General features: G+C 45.3%; 1 protein-coding gene across 6 annotated transcripts in view; it reads right to left on the reverse strand.

Moving 5' to 3' along the window:
• The window catches only part of FLI1 (Fli-1 proto-oncogene, ETS transcription factor), a 90,118-nt gene that overhangs the window by 38,392 nt on the left and 29,149 nt on the right, over positions 1-22,577 (reverse strand). For all 6 annotated transcript variants that reach the window (XM_069876528.1, XM_069876526.1, XM_069876527.1 and 3 more), the window contains one exon: positions 1,430-1,641. In XM_069876528.1, the coding sequence (XP_069732629.1) occupies positions 1,430-1,641 (212 nt within the window). The remainder of the gene's footprint in view (positions 1-1,429; positions 1,642-22,577) is intronic.

Consider the following 22,577-nt stretch of genomic DNA (forward strand, 5'->3'; position numbering starts at 1 on the left):
CTAATTTTCCTACATTTCAACCTTGATTCTGAGATCAGACACTCTAATAAAAAACTCCACGCAAGTTCTTCTAAAGTCCAGAAATTATACTAACGTACAACCAGGGCAAGATCCACTTCAGTCTGCAAATGATCACCATCAAAGACCAACTGACGTGAAGACCTTTATCTTACAGAAAAATCAGCATCTAGTGTATACTTACAAGGAAAAAAACATGCTGCTCTTTGAAGTCTTTAACACCATCATCTCAATCTACAAGTCTGAAAGTGCAAGGCTGCTTTCTGTTTCAAACCCTGCACTTTGCTAGGTTCTCAGAAACCAGGAAAATAGGATGAGACAGAAGCCCTAAACTAGCCCTGAAGAAGAAAATCTCCATTGTCTAACTGTCTTGTATTAATGTTATACAAATGTTAGAGATGTTTATGATTTTAAAATGAAAATAAAATTAAAAGTAATACGAACTCTAAAACCTAATGCTAAAAAAACCAATTTTTTTCTTTATTGTATGAATTTAAAACAGAAATAATTTGAAAATCTGACACATATATTTTTTGTCCAAGAGGGTACGATTTTTTCCTAAACTTTTGGCTTGCAGAAATGTTTTTATAAGAGACAATCTGAGTTACGATGGTAAAATATTTCCAAGTCTTTGAATTTCTCATTGAAAAGAAGGGCAATCCATCTCCTTCAGCTCTGACTATAAATGATGGGGGCCAAGCCTCCTAACTCTCTGACTACAAACTGCTGAAGGTATATCATAACCAGTGTCCCTTTTGTGGTTAACACCACTGCTCACATCTTCTCCTGAACCCTCTTTTGCACCAGTGGCCACACCTATTCACACAGAAGTCATAGGCATGTAACTTTTGTTTAGTTACACTTTATGAGATGCCACAAAGAAGTCAGTCTCCTTTTCCCTTCTCCATCAAAGAGCTCTCCAGTTCCCTCTGATTGCTTCTGCTCTGGCAGATCACGAATCCAGTTACAGAAGCAACGAGAAGTGCCCTCCAGGGAAGCTCATCCAGCCCATCAGTGCAGCTTTTGCCAGCTTCACTCTGGAGCACTGGTGTAAGCACTGACTGCTACTGCGTGAGCGGAGACTCTTGAACCATGGCCTGTTTGTGGGATGCTGAACTAAGTGATGAAATGTGTAATTTGCAGCAGTCTTTGCACCATGAACTCTGTCCTGGCTGTCTCATGCCCTGCTCATACAGTATTCACAGGGACCAGTAGAGCTACGCGCTGCAGGGCTGCCAGAGCCTGATCGTCAGGCCACGGACAAATGAGTGACAAAGGAACTCCAGGGGGAGTGGGATACAGTCCTACAAAAAGAACTGAGTTTGTTGATAGGCAGGACAAGAGCGCAAATGGATGATACGTGCTTTCTTTTACTTAACATTCAGTAGATGTGGAAAGGATGTTTCCTTACCTTGATCCATTCATGTGGTCATATTCCCTTTTTACGTTGACCCGGACGGGCTGATTAATCCACTCCTGCTGAGGAGGCAAGGGGTTGATTTTGTGCGGCTGGCCATAGTCAGGATTCCCTGAGGCTGTCATATCCGCCTTGGGGAGGTGAGCGGCAGCGCCGTACGTGGAGTCAAAGAGGGACTGGTCGTCGCTCACCACCGACAGAGCCTCCTGAGGAGAAAAAGGACCAAGCGCTCAGAGTCATGACTAAACCAGTAACTCCACTCTTGTTCTCTCTTTGAGCTGGTGAGCACCTGCAAGGGCCCCGCAGCTGCCCAGCGCTGTCTGAAATTGCCATCTGCCAGGATCGCAGGTTGAATCAGACTCTTTGGGGTCCATTAACCCGTATGCAAAACTGGTGGGTTGCTTTGCTGGCTGCTGGGTCGCTCTGGGTGGGGCAGGAGTTAAGGTTAACTCGATTTCTGCAAACAGTTAGGATGGCTGCTGTGCCATTCTCCTTGCTGGCTCTAAGCAGCCTCGTCTGCGATTCCATATAGAAACTTGCCCACCTGCCTGCACTTGCTGGTGCAAAGCCAACCAACCAGCTCTGTAGTACATAGCACTTCTGGTGTGTCATTGGAAGGTCTGTGCGTCTTCTTTCAAAGGGTTTTGTGTGGTGTTTATGTTTTGAGGTTACCAGCGAAGGAGAAGCAGTCAGTCCAGGTCACAGTTATGGGTGTCGGTGGTATAAAAAATGCATTACTTTACACTTTTGTTTGTTTTGTGGGAAACGTAGCACTGGTGAGTTACCAGACTGTGCATTTCTAGAAATGCTTAAAACCAGGAAATTGTTATCCTTTATTTTTCCTGCTGAAACTCCAGCTGCTGACAAAAAGTTTTGACTATCAATTTCCTTGCGTTGATGCGCTTGGGTTTTGTAAATGAAGGCTCATAACGGCTTACAACGGCTTTGGCGCAGCCCTGCCTTATTCAAAGTGCATCAACAGGGTCTGCATGTCCTTTATGGAGCTAAGCTAACCACACACGACACAGCTGCAATTACGGCTGGCAAGCCAGAAACTGAACCAGGAACCTCCCAAACAAAAAGCACACGCTACTTTAATGTGAGTTCATGGAACAGACCTCCGAAATAAAGCCAGTGACAGACTCACCTACTCTGCAGGCTGAGCACTTAAAAGACGTGTAACTTCAATGTTTATGAGTGGTGCGTTACCCACCTACATACAGACACCGTCTTTGCTTTGAAAGCCGCTGAGTACCTAAACCTTCAAAATTCACAGGGTGCAGTCCAAATTGTGAGCTTTTACAAATAATAAATGGTGTTCACTCCCTCCCCATCTCCAGCAGCCATTGTTAAGGTTTGTTCCGCACACTTTTTCCACAACCAGGGAGGGAAACAGAAGTCCTGAAAACTTAGTGAAGCGTAGCTGCTGGAATCCTCTGATTACACGAAAATCTCAGTGCAACTCAGATGTTACCCAGGCTTGTGATATCATCAGAAAAAAATGTCAATAGATGGAGTCTACCAGGTAAATGCAAGAATCCCTCTCAGCTTGAAGTTAACCTGCTCAGAAAGTGCCAGGTCAGTGCTCTGCATTTACAAATATCAGCATTTCTCTACCTCAGATCTCAGATCACATAATGAAATGAAATAAGCCTGAAGAACCTAGAATGTAAGCTGGCCTAACTAAGCTTGAATTCCAAGGAACGCTCAATCATCTGCATAAAACCTGCTGAAGTTATAGTTCTTGCTGTAACCCTGTTGTGAGCAATCTCTCACACTGATCAGCAGAGGTGGCTACAGCCTTCCAATGACAAAAACGAGAGCTTTGACCCCATGCTGCTTGACACTGTGTGCTTGGTGGATGCACAGCCTTTCAAAACTACTCCCTCCCTTTCTCTGTTTTAATCAGAGTAAGCTAGGGAGCCCCGCAGAAGAGTTTCCTTGTGGTGCAATCCTGTATGATCACAGACGTGTGTCAGGAACACTTTAAAGGGATTGATACTATCTCCAGGCTGTAAACTTTGCCTGTGCATAAAGGTATAAGAACACAAGACCTTCTGGTGACAGCTCTTAAAAGACTGCATGCCACTCCGTCAGAGGTAAGGATACAGTGACTGGCTGCCTCTCCAATTTACTGCAGTCAGGGATTCCTATATGACACGGCTTCTGCGAGCGTCTGCTTCATCTCAGCACAAAAATCACGGGATCATAGAATGATAGAACAGTTTGGGTTGGAAGGGGCTTCAAAACCCATCCAATTCCAACACCCCTGCCATGGGCAAGGATACCTCCCACTGCAACAGGCTGCTCAAGACCCCAAAATGTGTGGTTCCCTACATTATGGCATGAGTTGTTGGGCAAACCCCAAATTCCTGAACTGCTGGACTGATCTACAGCGCTTTAGATTCAGCCTCAACCATGCATCTTACTGGCCAGAGGCAAGGAGACCATGAGACCCACGAGCCCCACTGCAAATTAATGAAATACTATTTAAAATATTTTATTTTCGAGATTTCCAGTGTAAAAACATATACAAAGTCAGAGTTTTTTTAGGGAAGCAATATCTGGGAAAATGTTTTTTCTGCCTGAACCTGTTTTTCTTCTGAAGAAAAGTTGTGATAGACTACAAAGTGGGAAAGCAGGAATCTTTCTGACTACCTCCTACCCCTCATGTGAAAAAAAACCGACCCTGTTGGCTAAGATCAATGATCTTACACACATAGGCAAGCACACACTTTTCTCTGATACCCAGAATATCTGCCTCGCTGATAAGGATCTCTCTTGAAAGACAAAGTGGCTGTTGGGCTCTGCCTACAGCAGCCCTGGTGTGATGGGCATAAAGGCAAAATCTCACAGGCGCGCAGCACTTGCACCAAGCAGCTCTGCAATTTGCTGCTTGAATGCATCCAGACTGCAAACTCGACCTGTTGCACACAGGAAAAGAAATTCAAATGCGATGGCTGCCATCTCAGCGGGCCCGGGCTGCTACTGAACCAGGGATTGTTTAGCTCAAACCCTGAGTTAGTTACAGCCACAAAGCTACAGACTCAAGGCTCTGGGGGAACCGAAGACACACAGAGCAGATCAGGCAGAGATAGCGGCTTGTAACACCTGCGTATGATCCGGGTCGTGCATGCAAATAGCAAACAAGCATTGCTGGCTGCATGCGAGGGAAGTCGGGTGGCACACCACCAGCTCCTGCTGCAATCAGCTTCTCATGGTGCCTACAGCTTCAGAGGAAAACGAAAGGGTGGCAAGCAACACGTAGGCATTAGCTGGTGGGGTCAGAGCTGGGGACCATTCAGATGATGTCCTAGCAGTGAGGACTACCTGGGGCTCAGTTTAGCTCTCTTGGAAGAGGACAGGGTTTGGCTGGTGCTGCCAGAGTTTCAGGCTACAGATCCAGATGGGGAATGGGTACAACCTTCCTTCCTTGTACTCACAAGGACATTCAGTACATTCAGTTTTGAAGGACTTATCTGTTCAGAAAGTGTTTGGCTTTGGTTCTGGCTGAGGAAGAGATCAACAGTTAAATTGACTACCAGAGGGCAAATTTCTATCCCCTGGAACTGAGAGTTACTTAGTATTTGGTGACGGGCAACTGGGAAAACACATGGAGGCGTTAAAGGTGCTAATATAACCGAACCAGACAGGCCACAGCTCGCCAGGGTTCCCCCCATGCTGTTGCCTCCCAGGCTGTGTCCTTGAGCTGGCCAGACTGAGTCTGAGACAGGGGTCTTGTGTGTATTATTCTGGCATATATGTTACATTATATTGCCTCTGGGAATAGGCTAGCTTCAGTTTTTCCAGTTTTTAATCACATTCCTGGCATAAATGTGGCAAAGCCCGTCTACGGCAGCTCGCAGCGCAGCAGCAAGCAAGTTCGACTCCCTCTGAAGCGTAGCCCCAGCCTTTGCAGATCAGCCACTGCTGAACTACCACAAATGAGAGGCACCTCTTGCTATGGCTGCTGAAACAGCTTTGCACAGAGCTGGCAGTCACTTCTGGATCCCTTAGACATGAATATGTGATAAGGCTACTATTAATAACAGTTAATAGTTGTAGGAGGTTGAATTTGCAGGTTTTCCTTTTTTTTAGACAAGCCATCTGGACCCAGGTCCAACTGCTACAGTGAGGTGGGGTACAGTTTGGTTTTGCCCCTGCATGCTGCAGGAAAACCAGTCTGTTCTTCTAGTCTCACAGGTAGCACGCTGGGGAGGGCTGACAGTCCACCAACGCTTCAAACAAGTTATTCTGATTACTTACTGCAAGTGGAGACGGCGTGCAAGCTTTAGAAAATGTTTTCACTTAGTTAATAAATTGAGCAGGACATTTGAGCCAAAACAGGAACAGAGCAGCTATCAGAAATGAGCCTTAGGTAAAGGTCTGGAGCAACGGGGCAACGCAGGGGTATGGTGTGAATCATTGTCATTTACCTCAATGTTTCTCCTTTCACAGTCCCTGACAGAGTCTTTGTTGCACTGATGACAGAGGTAGCCCCAGGAGAGCCTAACGTCCTTGCCAACCACTGGAGGTTTGCCTAGGTGTTCAGGGTTTTCATCTTCTCCAGAGTTCACCAGCAAGGAAAGCTCACTAGAGTTCCCAGCTACCTAGGTTCACTCTGAGAAAGGTCAGGAAAACAAAAGCTGGTGTGGCGACAGCCATCAGTGCTCTCATCCCCGGTATAACCAGGTACCTACAACAACAGCTCTTTCCAGGTGCAGGTTTTCACTCAATATTGGCTCTGAGCTCTTTGCATTCACTTTTCTGGCCATAACCACATTTAAAAGGCATTGCTAAAGATCAAAGGTTCACCCTCCTCCACAAAGTCTGACTGATAAGAGAAGAAAACGCTGAGTGCTTGAACCAGCATGGCATGCATGAGGAGATCACTTCCACCTTCAGGGGCAACTTTTCTCTTTGGGGTTTGGAGTTTTTTCTGCAATAACATGTCCTTGGCACTCTTAGCCCTGCAGGAAAACTACTCATGAAATATTTTTTCGAAAGAGAATGTTACTAACACAGTTCACCATCTGAAGAGTCCAGGTGTACCATGCAAAGCACCAGAATTGGGTCCCCGTGTTACACACGGCTTGAGGTTAGCACAGAGGGTCTGTTCTTTGAATAGAAATGACTCTGGCACTGCAGTTTTACAAGTCAGCACTTCTGCTGCCAACATCTCATGCAAACAGCAAAGAGATAACATCGGACTTACAAGAAAATGAGTCAAATATAAAACTTAAAGAGGGGCAGAGCCTGTGTTGATCTTGGGCAGCAAATTTGAATGGATTGGGCACTGAGTTAGGAATGTGAATGGATTAGGAGGCAGGAAGGCACAGTATTGTTCTCGTCCCTGCCCATAACCTTCAGCAGGGTATTGCCCTGTCTATGCCCTTTTTCTCCCTTCAAACCTCTCTTGCTCCAGTCTGTGCGCACCCCATCAGCTCCGTGGAGCAGAGTCTCGTCCAGTGCTGCTACCGGAAAACCAACAGGAACCTTTTGGGTAACCCAAAGCAAGGCCTGGACTGCAAACCCCACTATCATATATCCAGTCTTTACAATGCACCGAACCAAACCAAAAGACCGAACGGCTTCTGCAGCTCTTTCATAGAATCATAGAGTTACCAGGTTGGAAAAGACCTACTGGATCATCGGGTCCAAACATTTCAGTACACTTGCCTTGAGGTTCATTCGCTCTACTCCACCTTCCCTACAGGATATTATATAGAATCATAGAATCATAGAATAACCAGGTTGGAAGAGACCCACCGGATCATCAAGTCCAACCATTCCTATCAAACACTAAACCATGACCCTTAGCACCTCGTCCACCCGTGCCTTAAACACCTCCAGGGAAGGTGACTCAACCACACAGGGTCTCCATATAACTCTGCTGGAAAATCGTAGGCATGGGCATTTCATTGTTAACAGCCACAAACTGGTCTTGTGCCCTTCAGAACCAATTTAAGGCCCGATACTACAGCAGAGGGTTTGCACGCTGCAACGAGCCCCAGAGATGCAGCCCAACACAGCAGTGAGAACAGCAGGCTGACAGCCAGCACCGCTCTGCTCTACACCTTTTCTCTCTGCCTGTAGCATTGCACAGTGACCAACAAATCTTTCTGCTCCCAGTATTTTCCAGCTGAGCTGATGGCATCTGGGTTGTAGCAACCCAAGTGCTGGTAATCTGCATCGCAGAGTTGTCCCTGCCCTGAAGAGGAGGGACAGGAAGGGATGCAGTCCTGCTTTCCCTGCTGCTGCAGGACTAAGGATTAAGAAGGCAGCATACTTTTAAAGCTGTGTCAAGGTTTCTGCAGATTTCAGGCTTTCTTTATGTGTAAAGGAGGGCTTCCATCTAATTATTTTCATAGAATCATAAAATCACCAGGTTGGAAAAGACCCACCGGATCATCGAGTCCAACCATTCCCATCAATCACTAAACCATGTCCCTCAGCGCCTCATCCACCCGTCCCTTAAACCCCTCCAGGGAAGGTGACTCAATCCCCTCCCTGGGCAGCCTGTTCCAGTGCCCAATGACCCTTTCCATGAAAAATTTTTTCCTAATGTCCAGCCTGAACCTCCCCTGGCTGAGCTTGAGGCCATTTCCTCTCGTCCTGTCCCCTGTCACTTGGGAGAAGAGGCATCCCAGAGCGCAAGAAGTTCTCTCTTGCTCTGCACTGGCAACTTGCTCAAAACTATAAAGCAGGACAACTGCTGGCACAAACGGTGATGCGCGCTCTCCTCTGCAGCTCCAAGTGCCGTTCTCTCACTTTCCACACAGAGCACTCACTACACTGGAGCACAACTTGGCATTCTTAGAACAGAGCATCATTTCTTCACAGTTCTAATAAATGGGTAATACCAACTTAGTAACACACTCCAGGAGGAAATAAAGCAGGAATAAGATAGGCAAAGCGAAGCCACGGTGAATTTAGCCAGGTAAAAAATGGGGCAAAATGATTTAGCGGAATTTCTCATACAGAAATTTTTTTTTTCCTTACTTTTACATCCACTATTTCCATGAAATTTCATGTCAAATGGATAAAAGAAGATTGCTAAAATGAATGATTTATTGTTATTAGACCAAGATCCCCAAAACCTGACTTAAAAAGGAAACAAAAATTAAAGCGTGATTCTGTACTTCATTTTTTAGAAGGGCACTTGACTTCATGCACACATTTATAGGACGTGGACCAACAACTTTTTTCCTTAGTCTAGACTTCATACAAATTGGTTCTGAGCCTATTTTGGTTTGTTCCCAGCAGGATAAGCACCAAGTGGGAATAATCAGGACACAGCAGTTCTCCCTGGTGAGTTGCTGCATTAGGGTTGATGATAAGGAGGCTGATGGCACCATCCCTGGCCACATAGGAAACCTCCGGGAGATGCTTTGGTGCAGCGTCAGCACAGGACCAGGAGAGGAAGTGAAAAAAATAAAGAACCCGCCCAAATTACTGCTGTGGCTTCTTGACCTCTTAAAAGAACATGGTAAAATCTGAGACTGGAGGGCAGGATGTGTCTGAGAGCCAATCACAGCTCCATCGTGTACAATGCTAAATCCTGGAGGTGCGCTGCAGCTCTTCCTTTAGAGAGAATGGCAGCTGTGCTTCGGAGCATCCCCAACAGTGTCCAGCTGGCTTTCCCACATCCCTGCTCCTAGAGGCATGGATTCCACCAAGCACTCCCACCCAGCTCAGGTGCTTCACACCCTGCTGTGCTGGTACCTGCTGGAATAGCAGATGAGGTGTCTGCCCATTAGCAGACAAGGGACAAATCACAGCTGCTGGCTTCTGGTCCCAGGAGGTTAGGGAGAATCCCTGACCAGTTCTCCCAACCAAGACACTTGAAGTGATTTAGGATGAGTCCTGAACCTTGGGGGTAAAATGTTAGGCCTGCAAGCTTTGCCATTGGCATGGTTTGAGACAAGTTTCACTCTTCTGGCAGCTAATTTCACTACAGAAGGATACACCTCCATGAATTAACCAGTCAAACTGTGCTGGGAGGGGGAGCAGACTATGTGACCTTACAAAAGCTTGACTAAGCCATGTCATGTTTCCAGGAAATCAATCAGCTTTTGCCACGTATTAGCAGTCTCCTGGGCTGGTTCGCTGTCCTTGTACCACCACTGATCTCTGCTTGCAGCCCTTCTGCTCCCAAGTCGCCTGTGTTCCCTGAGAACACCATGTGGGTGACTGCTATCCAAAGCCAGGTGCTCAAACCCACATGCCTTTAGTTCATTTTCCTTTTAATGTTTTTCCCTCACCCTTGTAAAATAATTGACTTGCACCAAGCAGATGAGTTTGTAAACAGAGACACATGGAATATAACTGTGAACATACACATTTCAGTAAATAATATTGTAGTGCTTTTATGGTCTTTTCTGCAGAAGACACATGGAAAGAAAATGCAAGATGGTTTCAGAGTCTGGCTTCCTGACAAACTCACACTATCCTGCAGCCAGCCACCAGGCAGAAACCCCGTGCTGACCCACGTGCTGACCCAGCATCGTCCCAAAGCACCCACTGCCCGACTCCTCTCCTTGATGTAATTCCAGAGGCTGTTTTTCAGGGGTTAATTTTTCATCAGAAGTTTGCAGACTGGCCAAGCACTTGCTCAGAAAACATGTTCTCCCTTTAAGCTGCATTTGCCTGTTGTCACTGTGCCACCGTTTCTCTGAAAGGGGAGCTGTTCGATGGTATTTTTACCCATACCAGAAACTAAGACTATATAACGATCCTGCTAGTTTTGTTTTCCACATGCAAAGAGCAATAGGGTTATTATTCCCCCTAGAAATGAAAACAATAAAATGAGAAACCCCAAAGCACTGGGAGGTTTGTCACAAGAGAAGGTAGGTCACATCTTTGTGTCTCTTCATCAGCTGCCTTGGAAAAGGACATAAAGCTGAGTCTTAAAAGCATGAAGGACTAGGTGGAAACCATGGAATCTTATCTTTCCAGTTTGGGTTCCTACTGCCAAAACACTGGAAACTGTAAAAAGTGTGTTCTCCCAGGAATTCAAGATCTGGGAGGTGGCAGTTCAGAGAGACACAAGCATTTCAGGTTCCTCTCAGCTCTGACTCACCTCTCCAGCAATGCCCATTCACTATTTTTTATTTCACTTTGATACCATTGTCCCGGTTACATTCACAAACACCGCAATCGTATCCTGTTTTTTTCTCTGACACCATTCCCTTCACAATCGCAGGAAGCCCATCAGGAAACATTCACCGGGTGCTGTTATGTTTCCATCCGCAGAGAACAAAACATGCACTTTCAGCCCAAGATGACTTATTCCAGACTAAGGAAAAACAACAGCATGAAAGAATCAAAGCCCAATCTCCAGGAGAGAGCACGGTATGGGATAGGAGTCCTGAGCAATGCTCAATGCCTCTTACCTAGGGAATGCTTAGTGATGGAAAGGTTCAGCCAAAAGGAAATAAAAGGCATAATCTATCACTGACATTTACGGCGCACATGGCAAGGTCTGGACACTCGGTCAGAGGGGGCAAATACAAGTCCAACTCAGCCCTGCAGCTGAATCTTAAACCAGATGTGGCTTGAGATTTCAGGTGTTGGGTCTCGAGTCTATTTGCGGTCTAGCTTTGTCCCCGGTTCCTGAGCTACGTTTGGATTAAATCTGTGTTGAGGGTGTCAATGCTTACGATATTCAGAGCAACAATTCAGTGTGTCAGCCCAGAGCTGGTTGCTTAGGCTTGTTGTCAAGGGTGCATCACACAAAGTACTGAGACAAGAGGAAATGGGGGCGGTGGTTCAGGACTCATAGGAACCGACTTCTTCCCCAAGAAGCACATGCACAAGCTCGATAGAGCACTTGTGAAACTGTTATCTGCCTTGTAACCAGAAAAATGGCATTTCCTGGGATGAACAAGTCCTGAGGTCGAGATCTTCCAAAGAGCCTAGTTACACGAATCACACTCACATTTAGCAGGAGCTGGAGGCCACAGCCCCTTGAATCTTTCAAAAATATGAGGACTCTCTCACGAGAGAGTCCAGTCAAAAGAGGAGCAGTAAGCAACAATACTCCAGCCAGGTTTTCCATTTCCTTTGCCTACTAATGCTGGCTGCAAACACAGGTGCCATCACTACCCATCCGAGTGCTTAAGCAAGCCGTGCATTGATGCCTTCCACAGAACACCCAGCCTCTGACGGCTCCTTTTCCAGTTCCCAACAGGTCTGGACCACTTGGCAGAGGAACTGATGGCTACCACCCTGCTGGGATGGCATGGATCTGTGTTTTTCTTGTGCACCGAGCCCAGCCCCTGTGGCTCCAGTGACGAGATTGTTTTTGCATACGCCTATAGGAAAAGCAGAGATTTTGTGAACAAGCCTGCTCGTGGCATTCCAAGGAAAACAGCTCAGCAGGATCACACTGAGTTATTTTCTTTGTCAATCTCAATCGAGATATTTGAACAGGAAAACTCAGTCTACACCACTGAAAGTTCCCAGGGGCTTTTCATTTCTTTACAAAGAAACACCGATGTTTTGATTTTGGTGCACCAAGAGCTCCTGGAAGGATTATGGGATAGCCATCACTCTTAGCTCTTGGCTAAGACGTTATGGGTCCAAATCCCGTACTGGTACCTGGGCTGGAACCCAAAGTTAACATTCCAGTGCAAAAAAAGGGGTTGACAAGGTGCTATTCTTCCCAGTGATACCAAACACCACAGAGAAAAGACTACCCTACCAACACTCACGTTTCAGGAAACTGAAACAGTAAAGCAGGTTCAGATGTCTGGTTCTGTAGCGAAGCCATTGCTGAAGACAAACATACAGATTAAACATATTTAACTACATCTCTGGTGTCCAGCTACAGAACTGGCCAGTGAGCACTGCCTCCTGGCTCATACAACAGCAGCAGATATCAGAGGAACAATTAAAAAGTGGCTTTATTTACAGCTGCATTCATGTCCCCACATCTCAGTTGCCCTATCCATACGACCCCTGTCCTTGAAAGAGTTCAGATTTTGTAGTGTGCTCCAATGTCCTTGGAAGAAGGGGGTCATAGAAGTGGCAAGTGTTACCCTAGAGCTGCCAGACAGAAACCAAAGCAATTCTCCTCCAAGGGTGAGCAAAATCTTACAAAAATCTCTTATCAGTAACCATGAACAGAAAGTCCGTTGGTTTTATCAGCGTGGTACTTAGAAGGGCTCTGAGCCTTGCTTAGATAAATGAGGACTCTTGCTACTGCCCCCTCAAGAAGTCTGCACCCAGGGATAGTTTTCCACAGCTGTAAAATCTAAAGGCTTCTTCCTGGCTCCCCTTGGCCCTGGTGAAGCAGATCAGGAAGGTGGAGGCTGTGACTGAGTTCATGGCAGGGAGTTTTGAATGTTTTTCTGCAGGGAAAGCAGGCAAGATGCAGAGCACAGGCTCACAGTGTGTTTGGGAGGGAGGGGGCTGGGAGCCAAGGCTGCCAGCAGTCAAATCCCAGCACTAAGACCAATTTGGTGCTATGGCTCTAGGTAGGTCACTTAGCTCTGCATCCCAGCATTCTATTCCATCAGAGATGGTGCTAATAACATGTGCACGCAGGGGTCATTTTGGGGCTGATTCAGTCAGGTTTCCGTTATCTCATGTCAGACCTCTGCATGATCCATGCTGTCCCTCAGCACATCCCCACCCATAGCAATTACTGGGATGGGTCGGGTTGGGTCTTATTAAAATGAAAATCATCAGCTCTGACTTGGTGACTGCGAATCAGAGAGCTTCCAGGCTCCTGCTTTCACAGCAAGGTGTCTAGTAGACAAAGCTGGTGTCTCTGGGGTGCCACACACACAGACAGGAGGTTGTTACATCAATCTGACAGCATGGGAACCAATGAAAACAACCAAACACTGCTCGAAGGCATTTGGTAGAGTGTAGCTAAACTAAAATCAAAGCCTAGCCCCCCCTAAAAAGCTTGTTCTCCTGTAGAATAGAGGATTGCCTTTGTGTGCAATACTTAGTGATATTTTCTGAGGTGATTGAAGTGTGTTTTCCTTTTGCTGAAGAGTTTCTTACACTCAAATCATGCTAACATAAATAAGAAGCAGGCCTCTCGGCACATCTCCATGTTCTTAGCAGAGCTGATACGGCTGGTCTTATCTCTACCAGGGCAAGTCCCCTGAGCTGTGTTGAAAAGCCTTTTATCAGATGCAATTTAAAGAAAGCTCTTTCTGAGATGCTGTTGTGCAGCACTGGCAGGAAAGTGGGGCTTCTGACTAAATCTCCTCTGGTTTTGTTTCGTGTTGGGGTGAGGGAGTAGGACAAGGTCCTGTTTGTGGGGCCGGCAAGACAGGGCTGCTCCTTGCACCTTCCCTGAAACAACGCTCGACACCCTCAGTCGGAGGAAAACCCTGTCAAAAATGGCTTAACGATCTTCTAATATTTCCATGTAATTAAAGGCCACATCTGTCTCACAGACCCCGTCCTCCTTTGCTAATGTACAGACATGAACTAAACAGTCTGTCTTGTCGATTCGCAGGGTAACAAAGGGGCCCATTCATGACACAGGCGCTTGGGCTATTTTGTGTGTGTGAAATGAAATAGAGTTTGCATTTGGAGAATAACCTGTGTTGGAGCTAGCAAGAGATTTCTGCTCTAATAAATCAATCAGCTTTACCGGCTAATAAAATAGCCCCCCTCCTAATCCTGACTGCGCTAACCAGACAGCCACCCTACCGAGAGGCTGTGCAGAAGTGAGAACCTGTGCAAGTTCACTGTTAAAACTCTTAGGAGGATTAAAAAAATGGGTATCAGCTTGGCTAGAATTTTTCAGGCAGCTTAAGAGGAGTTATTCCTGGCCCAAGGAATTTGGATGCCATCTCTGTGGCCTCGACTGTGCCAGTCGGTGGGTGGGTGTGTTACCACTGCCCTTAGCTGGCTCAGAGCTGCTTCTGTTCTTGTCTTTGCTCAGTTCTTTCAGAAGAAAATGGGAGCTTTGCAGGAAAAAAAACAACGAGCAGCCACCCACCCCTCAAAGCCCCATTTCTGATCTGTTAGTGAAACCGAGGGCTTAAAAAAAGAAAAGAAATTGTGGCACACGTTGGCACAGTCCCAAGCCAGCGCAAACATTGTGCTTTGCCCTGGCTAAGAGTTTCAGGCGATGCCTACACCCAGACGGACAGGGCAGTGCTGGGAATACATCCCTGCTTGTTTAACAGTTTGCTTGTAAATGCCTTTTGGAATGGGCGGTTAGGGTGTTCTTCTCTTTTCTGAGTCCAGCACCTTGGCATGCTGGTGCACATTTAATTGTGGTCTGTGCCTCTGCCCTCTTAGTGCCTTCACAATACAAACAAATACACTAATAATGTTCACACCTCAACACACCTCGTTTCCGCAGCATTCAAGTGGGCAGGAAGTGTACAGGAAGCACAGAAAAGAGGGTCCTGTGGTTTCAGTACCAGTTATATTTGGAAGATGTTGGCTCATTTACCACCTAGGCAGCCAAACTGTTTGTTCAACTCAAGTTGATGTTCTCCGTGCAAAATAAGGGGCAAGAATGGGTGTCAAGGCCACAGGGTGGGAGATGGACAAACCTAGAACGTGGCAAGGTACCAGTTTTCAGTCCTGAGGAAATCATGGACGCTGGGAGAAGTTTTCCCATCCTGACATTTGACAAACAGTCACAATGAGTACCCAGAGAAGTCCATCTTAATTAAATGAAATTTTTTGTTTCAGATATTCTGAAGGATTTATTGCGGTTTTAACCTTATCGATTTTCTTAAAATACCCCACCGGGTTTATGCCTCTAAATAAAGAGGGGATTCAAAACAAAACTTGGAAAACTCAAGAAAGCACAAAGTAGGACTTTCAACAAATGAGAAGACACTCAGACCCCAGTGAATAGGCAAAGTTTTGATAAATGTGCATCTTTCAGTTGAAAAGGCCCTAAGATGAGAATGTCCAGACCATATCTAACATGAATCTTCTTGTATTTGTATCTTCATATCGTCCCTGATATGAACACAGAGTGAATTCAACTACAGCTTTTGGAGGCAGGGTCAATTAAGCCTTTTAAGGCTTGCTACCATGCCAGCAAAGCCAGCAGAAGCTTTGCCTTTGTCTTTGGGGTGATGTATGACTGAATCTTCTGTGTAGCTGTGTGTGTACTTTTACAGTTAAATATGAATGTGTGAATGACTCCGACTGTATGAACTATGTGTCCTGGCAAGATGTCAGTATCCTAGCAGTTATCACCTGTAGCCTTCTAGTGATATTTTTAAGACTTTATGCAGACATCTAAAGAAGTAATTGGATGCTCAGACATATTTTAAGAAAATCTGTGTAGTTCTTAACTCTGGCTTATTCCATTTGCCTGAGCAGGTACCTCGACATCTTTAAGACTGGTGTTTTGATACCATGGTGACTAAAACTGCACTAGATTCCTACCCTGGAGGGAAGTTGAGGTCTCCAAACAACACAAATAAGGACCAAATAAAAACTGCAGCCCCTTCTAGGGTACCCGACACAGACTGAGCTGATCAGCTCTCTCAAGCCTGAGCTGCATCCTCCTCCCAGTCCTCAGCTTCTTGAAAAGTCCAGGCACAACAGTGGTCCTCATATGGGGCAGGTTCTTAGTGGTTTGGAAAGGTACCATATGAACATCCAAGGGAAGAAGTGAGTCTTCCTCATGGTAGTTCTAACAACCATTTTCCTCATCAGCACCCTCTTAACAGCAAGTTGTGGCCAGCACTCAGTAATTCAGCAGCCCCACTTTGTTATTCATTCTTTCTGTTCCTTTAAGATTTTGATGATGATTGAGACAATTTCTCTTCAATAAGGATAACAAAGAGATTTGAAACATTGCTTCAGATGGCATTTATGGGATGAACAGTAAGAAAGCAAATCAGGTCCTCACACACGATGCAGCTTAGAGGGGACCTGGGGTCTGTTGCGTGACTTGGTGACAAAACACCTCAGAGCTGTTACAAAGTAGGGGTATTAGTGAAAGTGATTTGGGTAAAGCACTGTGAAATTAATGGATGCAAAATGGTGTGAGAGCTAGGTGTGAACAATTCAGAGAGTGCCGGAAGAGCTTGCGTTAGCATGCCATGCACTCACACACAGCGCAATGGCAATTCTCAGAAGAAAGCTGTGACGCGGAGATGGTGGCATTACAGCAGCACTTCAAGAGATTTTTGAGAGATATTAGGGCCTCTCTTGTGCTTTGGAGCTGTACACATCCAACTCTTCCCCTAGACTCACTCCTTCTGGTTGGGGATGAAGAGACAACTGGCAGAAAACCCAGGGGCTAGAGGGCAATATTCTCCGACTGAAGATGTGGGCACCTCTATTTGGCTACGCTATAAAAGCTGACAGAAAAAGACTTTTGCTTCAGAGGTACCTGTTAACAAACCACAACAGGCTACGCAATGGGAAGTCTGGCAGGCAACAAGCAATACTGCTCATGAGGGAGCAAAAATAAATGTTAAGGTTGCCAAACCCCTACATGCGGTTGTAAGAATGGATTGGCCTACCTAGAAATATGAGTCATCTCCCAACAAGAGCTGGTAGGGCAAAAGCTTATGTGGTATCATGCTATCAATACAGATAAATGTAGGTGTAGGGAAGCAGAAACTGTAAAGCATCCTCTCTTCTGCTCTCACAGGACAGCTGGGTGGTCCTAATCAGGAAGCTAATTGGCTTCCAAGGGCTACACATCAGACCAACCCATCACTCTGACCTTATGAAAACAATGAACTGCAGGGGAAGCAGGTTAAATGATAAATGACAATGGTTTCAGCTCCTTCTTTGGTTGCCCTTTCCCAGCACGTGGCACCCAAATAGTCTGTCCTACCCTCCTAGAGGAGAACGTCTGGCATGTGGTCCACAGCTCCCCTGCCACAGGCATCGAGGATGGAAGGGACCTCTGGAGGACACGGCGAGATGCTTGGTACATATCTCAAACTGATGTCATTCCAGATGCTCTACTCTCCCCCGCTGCTCTTCATGTCACTGTAGACGTAACATGTTCAGGAATGCTAGAGGACCGCGGGGTTAATCACCAGGGAAGCAATTTTTTCACTATCATCAAAGAAAAATGTTACGTGGGTTTCACTAAACATGCCAAAATATTCCTTGCTTTATCTCACACTCTAAAGGTCGTGTTTGGGGACAGGTTTCATGCTACTTCTCTCAGCTGTGAAAAACTTTTCTTTAACATGCAATCAAGAAAGATACAAAGACGTCATTCATTTCAGGTCAAATAGCACAACTGTAGGGAAACCAGGCTGAGAATCCAGTTGTTTGGATTCTCACAACACTGCCTGGGATGCTGAGCTGTAGCGTCACATGTAAGCAAGGTGTTTCCTTTAGGGATATTTTCAGAGGTGTAAATGTGAATCAGGCAAGCAAAATACATATTATCCTTCATTTAAAGCTTTTGGGAATCCCACTCTCTGCCCTAATTCAGTCAATAGATAATTGCATGGAGGTAAAATCTCAATAAGTAGGAGGAGGAACAGAGCATTCTGCCTCTGTTTCATTCATCAGACCCTTTTCCCTCCTGTACTTGCCTGCTATTCCCATTTCCTTCCTCGCCTTTCAACTGAAACGTATCCATTGCACACACCCGCTCTGCCTCATTTGCTCACATTCACAGGCAAATTGTTTTACAATGATCCTTTTTCAAAAATACACTGCTTGTGAGCAGGTTTTTCTTTTCTCCTGGACAGCAGCAAATGGACGAGGAAATGGGTCCTGGGTCCTTCCATAAACGGGGCAGTTTCTCTTAAGTTTGCCCATCTCACACTATCTTGGCCAAATTCTCTTTAACCATCTTCTCATAGAAACTGAAGGAACAATTTATAGTTGACTTTAGTGAATGAAGATGGGATTGACTGATTAAAATTGACCAGGTACTTAAAAGACAGCTCCAAGCTTATCCAAATCTGGGTTTGTATTTCATTTTAGGAGCAAATTTTTAAAGCTGAAGCAGTACAGTATCTCCTTTGGAGGTGCCCATGGTCATTGTTATACATGGCCTAAAGTTTTTTTGCCTTAATTTAGATGGAAAGGTTAAGCCATTCAGTAAGTGTTCATTATCCAGGCTTTTAGTTTGTTCTGTGCAATAAAAAACAGATTTTCAACACTTTTTTTTAAAGAATTATCCCTTTGAATGAAGTTGTTGAGTTAAAAATTACAGAGTTACAGGAATGTTCAGTCTAGGCCTCCAAAGACTTAATTTGTATTTTGGAAGTCAGGAGGATCCCTCTGCAATTTGTTTGCTTTCTTCTTATTGTATTTATGTCATGAACAAACAGATGTAAGGGTAACTTTTGCTTCTGTTTTCCCTAAAATAACAAATCGGCTTAAAATCTACAATTCAGTAAATTTCAAGCATAAAATCTTTTGGTAGGAGTTAGTCTTCTTGCTCATCTCAACTCATATTTTAAGGTGTGCTTAATTAAGTACGACACTCAAAAGTAAGAATGTGCATAAACTGAAGTAAACTAGGATGATAAATTTGTGTGACCATAAATCATTATATTCAGGCCAACTCCTCTCTTCGCTGGCGCAAGAGTTTATCATTTTGCTGCCCTAAATTCTTTATGTGAAGAAAAGAATATTGCTCAATTCATTAATGATGAATGCTTGGGCCCAGTGGAACAAACATCAGGTTAATTGATAAATGATGCATTTGTTTAGGAGGAAAAACATGTTTTTCCCCAAGCCCCCAACACAATTGGCAAGAGCGGTGGCAAAGGAGCTTAATGTATGTGTTAGGCTGTGGATTGCAGTCACACCCTCGCCCAGACGCGAGCCCTGTGCAAGCTGCAGTAAGAACAACAGGAAATGGCCTGGGTATTTATAGCATTATTGTGTTTATCCTGAAGTGATGTTCTGCACAGATTATGATGAAGTTTTTCATGGGAGAGGATACAGCTCTTTTCAGCTGGAGATTTGCATGCACTTCACCCAACGTGCTCTCTGCACGGTCCCCCTCTGCCTCTCCACTCTCTTCAAAGCTTTGCTGTACACCAGGATGTCTCTGCAGCTGACAGGATGGGTCCCCCCAACCCTGCACACAGCAACCCTGGTTACCAGGGTGCTCAGCCTAAACCTGCGTGTGTCACCAGATTTACAAATACACAGTGAGATGGTGTAAGGAAAAAACAACACACCCCCCCCCACCTCAGTGAGTCCTGACTCTCTGAAAAATGTAGTCCAGGCTACACACTGACAAAAATGCTTCTGTGAACAAAGAAACTGATGACACCAAACCTGTTTAATCATAACCCAGGGTTCACTCTTCAGAAGAGAGGATTCCACTCCTGGGATTCTCTTTGTCTGGAGAATCATTTCTATGTCCTTTATTTTCAGGTAGGGTGGTGAAATACCTTCCCATTTATCCCTTTCTGGTGGAGAGGCATTCAGCAAAAAGGAATAATTTCTATGCAGAGATCTTTCAAGGCCAGGTTGGATGGGCCTTGGGCAGCCTGATCTAGTGGGTCGTGTCCCTGCTTATCGCACGGGGTTGGAACTGGATGGTCTTTAAAGTCCCTTCTAACCAAAACTATTCTATGATTCTATGATATCTACACATTCCCAGCCTCAGTCTTGCCACCTTTCTACTGATTTGGACTGAAGAGACTTTTTCTAATTCATTCCCATCATCTAAATTTGGCCTAAAGTTTGATAGAGGGGAAAAAACTCATGGGAGATGAAGTAGATAGCATAACAACTTAATATCTCTGTAGGGTAAGAACCTCTCCACCCTCTCGCAAAACCTCTGTGAGCATATTATCCATCTATGCAGACCAGTTTATCTTGGTGAGAGATACCAAATAAGGAACATTAAAATAATAATGATAAAAATTAATGTGGCTCAGGAAGCAAAGAACCTGTTATTACTTCATTGTCAGAACTGTTTTTTTCTTATCTGAGTAACATCTCCTGAGGTTTGTTCAACTCATGAACGGCTCGTGAATGTTCAGCTCATTTCTCTGTTTACACCCCATGATCTCTAAAAGCCTTGATTAAAAGCAATCAGAAAAATCCATCATATGACGCTCAAGCCAGTTCCAGCCCATGCCAGTTATTAGCAAATGCTAACCCTGCCTTTGAGAAAGCAGAAAGAAATCCTGCTTTAATTTAAGCTTTCAAACATCATCCCCTCTATCTCTGCAGCAAATCACAGCATCTCCATGATGCCATTGTTTGCAAATATAATAAGTCCTGCTTTTGTCTGTTTAAACAACAAATAGCAACAGAAAAGCATCAGGAAGTCCCTATGAACAGGAGCAACACTGCATTTCTGTTTGTACCATGTTAATTAATGCAATTGAGCCAATATCCAAGCAAAGCTTGTTCCTATGAATACTGCTCAAATCATTATCAGTTCTATTAGCGCTTCATTATGGTTGCACTGATCGAGACCAGATTTCCTGGGCTAATTTGCATCATATTCCGACAGGTGCTGGTCCAGGTGTCCTATTGTCACTCTGAATTAATAAACATGATTCAACTCCCTCCTCCTTTTATCATTTGTGTGAGGGAGGGAATAATAGTAATGAAACAGGCTGGGGGCACAAAGCAACTTATCTGAATTCACTCCCTGAATGGACTTTCCTGGGGGTTTGCCAGGTTTAATTTTCAAATGAGGAGCTCACACACTGCTTCCTCTGCACCACCTACCTGTCACATCACTTCCACACCCTCCCCTCCCTGGCTGGGGTCTTCTTTTCTGGCAGGGCTGCTCACAGGAGATGTTGGCACAGCACACCGTATTAAGGGCTTTTATCAGGTAACTTGATAAAGCACAAACAAGCCCCCAGCTCTTTCTGATTTGGACAGCCTTCCTCTAAGGTATGAACCTGCCTGGATCTCCCTGTAGCCCTCAAAGCCATCATTGTACATCTAGACCCTGTCAGCATCTATAGATCTTACTTGTCCCCTTCCTTGCCAGTTCATTGCTCCCAGCCTAAAATTAGACATCTAAAGCCATCTTTGGAAGGGGTTTTTTTTGAGGTTTTTCTTCTTTTATAAGATGATAATGATCAGATGATGATACCTTTGCAGCAGGCAATGAGGGACTTTGGTTTACAGCCACGTGATTCTGGTCATGCCATCCCATTCCAGTCATACCACCTGAGGTAGACTCAGCACAAGTGTCCCTGCGTGGTGCTGCACACTGGTTTGGTTCACAGCCAGCTGCAGGTGCCCACCTAGCCATGCACCACAGGCCTTTTAATTGAACATCATTGTCATTAAAAGCCTGATTGTATTTATAACTAGGTATTTAATCTTTTGGGGGCATAATTTCTAGCTGTCACCTGCAAATCTAAGAAACTCGCTTTTATTAAATCAATGCTGATTTTCTTATGTAATTAGAATGCAATTCAGGCTTTCCCGATGAAAACCAAGTATCACGAGAGCTGGCAACGGCACTGCCCTGTCATCCAGCATTTCTCTTTCAGTCCTTTTTCAGAAGCCCATCAGCCCCACGTTGTCCCATTCCTTGCTTCTCCTCTGCACGCTCCAGTTTCTCAAAGTCCCTCTGACCACGTGGTCTCCAGACCAAATGCCTCCTGACACATGCACTCCTGTCATACAGAGTGTTGATTATGAGCCTGGCTTGGTGACATGAGAGCATTAATGCAGAGGCAGCTCACAACTGCACTGGTCTTGTTTGCCGTTTTCCCCTGCCCCACAACTCTCCTCAGCTGAAATGCTCCTCAGGTTCTTAGGTCTCTCCTGGCGAAGAGGAAATGCCTTTCAGCCTCACACCAGCACTGCCCTCTTAGCCTTTGGGTGGTGCAGAAGCTTCCCTCTCACTTTCTGCAGGGGCAGCTCACTTGTTTCTGTGCTGCTCAAGCCTCATGCCTCTTTCTCTGCATTTATTTATACCAAATCTCTGCTCTCTATTGCTCATCTAATGTGCAATATCATTGTCCAGCTAAAAATACTGGAGGCAAACCCCAGACATTCTCCATTATCTTCACTCTGAGTTTAGAGCAAGTGCAGCTCCAGCTGTTTGTGTGCAGGTATATGCATGCAGTTCCTAGTGTTTCTACAGATCCTTTCTACCCTGCCTCACTCCCCTACAGTGCAACTAGAAATAGAAAATCTGGCCTCCGTGGCACGTTTCTCATCCCGGCACGTTTCTCATCCCCTGCACTAACCAAGCTCCTGTGTGCCTTGA

The sequence above is a fragment of the Phaenicophaeus curvirostris genome, chromosome 25 (assembly GCF_032191515.1).
Source record: "Phaenicophaeus curvirostris isolate KB17595 chromosome 25, BPBGC_Pcur_1.0, whole genome shotgun sequence".
NCBI lineage: Eukaryota > Metazoa > Chordata > Aves > Cuculiformes > Cuculidae > Phaenicophaeus > Phaenicophaeus curvirostris.